The following is a 3,482-nucleotide window of genomic DNA, read 5'->3' as shown; positions in this document are numbered from 1 at the left end:
GAATTGGAGCTGATGAAACAGAGGCACCCTAAACAACATTTAAGAGTTTCTCTGGGCAGAGATTCCTTTGATATATGGGTAATTTCAGCCACTTGCTTTTAGATTAAAAGTATCTGTAGTGGTGTTCTCAGAAGTTGACACCAGATACTTGAATATTCCTTACAGATGTTAGTACTTTAAATAGGAGAGGTACTGTCATTCCTTTAAAATAAATACATAGTAGAATGGAAATAGAAAAATCCCTCCAAGATGTTAAAGGGTAAACACAGGCTCTTGCAGTAAGTACATGGAGAACTGCAGTGAGAAATGAAAAAGTTGGGAGGAAGAGTCTGACTGGTTGTAAATTGTAAGGAAAAGGGGAGTTGGTCAATCCATCATTTAACACTGAGGATAAGTGTCCTAAATGAGATAATTAGGAATGTAAAACTGCCAAAGGAGATGAACTGCTCAAAGAGAGTGGAAAGGGGGGAACCGGGGAGACCTACAAACTAAGGCAGGAAACTTGAGCTCTCTGCAGATTCAAGTCAAACAATGTCTCTGAAATTTGTAACAGGGATATGGATTCTGAAAAAACTCAGTAATTAAACAAAATGAAAAAGGTTAAGTTCAGTGATCAAACTGGAAGTCGTGAAAACCAAACCAGAAATGAAAAGCTAAAGTCAGATGGTAGTTCAGCCAGCATAACTGAAAAGGGGACATGGCAAATTCTTCATTACCACGAATCCTTAAATCATGATGTAATGCACTTCTTTGTTCCGAGTTTCTGGACTGTGGGTGCTGATCTCTGCCTTTCCCCAGTGTCAAGGGAATGCAATCAGGAAGTTATGAAGCATTGAAAATTTACTGTGCTTTTCCCTACTCTTTGCACACCTGTAGTCTTCAAGGTCAAGCAACTTCCATCAACCTCTCAAAGCTCTCCCAGACTATATAGGCTTGCTGTCACTAATAATTCTTAAACTATTATTTAATAAATTGTGAAAATCTGACTTAAATTTGAGAAACTTCAGCCTAGAGAAACTCTAAAAGGGCTGATCTAGTTCTGGTCACTGTATTTAGTGATAGAACAGTGAGACAAATCCATTATAAATGTCTGATAAAAGTCTGTGCTGTTACTGGCTGTGGCTGTATGTTTTAAGTAACTATTTGTAATGAAACTTGACCATAGAACTATTTCCATGACGATTAAAAACGTAATGTTCAGTTAGGAATGTATTTTGTACTTGGCTGTTTCAGAAGTACGTTACTACTTCCATCCTGGTAAATTTTGTGGGTACGGGCTGCATGTGCTGCTTCTGTCCTCATTTCTGCTTTTGAGAGTAAGTTATGTTTCTTGTGCTCTTTGGATTACTCTTGTATTAAGATAGTGACACTAAACTCATGCTGTAGGTACCACTGAAGAGCTGTTTATTAGCGATTCAAATAGTTTATTTTAAAAACCTCTTAAGTAAATTCACCAATGTATTAAATGTGCCCGATAAGAGTGTTAAATTAACTTGTATATATTGCAGCTATTATGTAACAGTATAAGTTTATATTATACTTATTTATATTATTTAGTTATATTATACTTATTTACAAGTTTAAATATGGCATCTTAATCCAGACAGGGAAAACCTCTAATTACATCGTATATCCTGGAAGCTTGTTTATTACAAGTTCACTGATGTCTTTGCATTGATTAGGAACTCCTAGTTTTTCCAGAAAATAATCCTCTTTGTCTGACATACTGTTTTCCAGGACACCAAGTTCAAGATCAGACCTGTTAGATGGCAAGTAAGAGCTAACTTGAGTTTCTGACTGGCTTTGTCCTGCAGAGTTCTGCCCCTTTCCTACATTCAGATCAGTATCAGAGCTGACTTGTTTGCTTGTCAGTGTAGCTACTTGTTTAATATCCTGATCACCCCTGTTCTCTTCCTTGTCGGTGTGCTGAGCTTTCTGCTCTTCATCTAATAACGATGCCCCCATTACAGCAAGGGTAAGTGAATCAACAGACTGACCACCAGCTCCCTTGCTGTTTTTTAAGTCACGGTTTCTCTTCAAAGACTGGACTGGAGATGAAGTGGAAGGAACCGGCAGAGGATTTGAAGTACTTTCATCTCTTTGACTTGTCTTTGAAATTCTGGACCTGCTGGATTCCAACTCTGTATCTGAGCAACCTCGCTTTGGGCTTTCAAGCCACAGAGGTTCAGGAGAGTTGTCAAGAGCTTCTGAGACTCTGTCCATACACTCAGCACTGGTGAAATCTTCTGAATAAAGTGTGTTCTCAGGACTAGCAATGAAGTCATCTGAGTATATGAATTCAGAGTTGTTTTCAACACTCCTGCTGGGTCTTGGTTTATGATCACTTACAACAGACGCATCACTGTGCTCTGTGGTTTTAGGATGGATGAAGTGTGTTCCTTCCTCATTACTTCCCTTTGCATTAGCATCTGATGGGAAAGGTGCTGAGAGTTGGGGTTTTGCATACTTTTCCTTTTCAGCAGATTTTAATACAGTTTCTTCTGGTAAGGTGGCTGTAGTTACTTTCCATGGATGTTCCTTGCTTGCAATTTCGTAATTTTTCAATAGACTTGGTATAGCCCATTTCCGCAGGTCAGGGGACACATCTCCTGTCACGGCAATGTACTCTGAGACACCACTGTTCTGTAATGAAGTCTCAACAGTTTTATCAAACTGATTATTCTGCTTTGAAGTGTCTCCCTTGCTACAATGCCTATGAGAAGCCACATGTTCTCCAGCACGTCTAAGCAGCTTTCTTTTGGATAAAGGACTCTTCTCCTTCAGCTTCTCCATTTGCTTTTTTCTGTACTGCTCTCTCCTTTCGTGAATTATCAGCTTATCAGGGTTAGTCTGCTTCAGCCGTAGCCTCAGTGTATTAGTCAGCCCGTAAAACAATTTCTTTCTGGGAGGTCTGTTTTCCTTAGTTTTACAGTTCCTTTCAGAGCCTGTTTCTCCTGGGGACACAGTTTTCTTAGGCCCTCTTGCAGACTGAGATGACCCTGGTGAGGTTGCCTCCTGCTGGCCTTGCTTGAATCGAGGGCTGGCAGCTCTGTTGTTCCCACCGGGCCCCACAGGTGCTTCCGCATGCTTGAGGGCACAGGAACGGCTGGGGCTGAGGGGCCGCGAGGCCATGCCGCTACTTCCTGGGGCCCGGTGTGGCCAGGCAAGATGGGGGTGAACAGAAGCAGGTGTAGTGCTGTGGGCAAGCACTGACAGCTCTGCCAGCAAGGCGCTGAGTAGTGGCAGCTGACCCAGGGTGTTGTGGAACTGTCGGGAGCTGGCAGGGTGCAGCAACGAGGGCCCAGCACTGGGATGTGGGGGGCTCTGACCCTTGTCTTTTTCCTCCTGTCCCCAAGTCTTGACACACTCCCAGTGCGCTGTGCCTGCTGCTGCTGGCGGCAAATGAGGCTCAGCAGCCTCGTGGCTGTAATAGAGCATGGGAGGGCAAAAGACGTTGCCCTCCAGCTCCTCACCCTCCTCCT

At 42.6% G+C, this 3,482-nt stretch overlaps 1 protein-coding gene across 1 annotated transcript; it reads right to left on the bottom strand.

Annotated features, from left to right (window-relative positions):
• Nucleotides 1–1,620: 1,620 nt before the first annotated feature.
• MAP10 (microtubule-associated protein 10) lies at nt 1,621–3,438 on the bottom strand. The gene has a single exon (XM_010131673.1). It carries the CDS (start codon nt 3,436–3,438, stop codon nt 1,621–1,623), a length of 1,818 nt encoding a protein of 605 aa, XP_010129975.1.
• Between the last annotated feature and the right edge of the window lie 44 nt (nt 3,439–3,482).

The sequence above is a fragment of the Buceros rhinoceros genome, unplaced genomic scaffold, assembly GCF_000710305.1.
Source record: "Buceros rhinoceros silvestris isolate BGI_N320 unplaced genomic scaffold, ASM71030v1 scaffold27572, whole genome shotgun sequence".
In the NCBI taxonomy this organism is placed as follows: domain Eukaryota; kingdom Metazoa; phylum Chordata; class Aves; order Bucerotiformes; family Bucerotidae; genus Buceros; species Buceros rhinoceros.
The sequence above is the reverse complement of the archived record's forward strand: the minus strand, read 5'-3'. Positions and strand labels throughout refer to the sequence as shown.

Bases quoted from the DNA above. Each gene is read 5' to 3' on its own strand.
- MAP10 (XM_010131673.1), bottom strand. From the start codon at position 3,438: ATGCTCTATTACAGCCACGAGGCTGCTGAGCCTCATTTGCCGCCAGCA.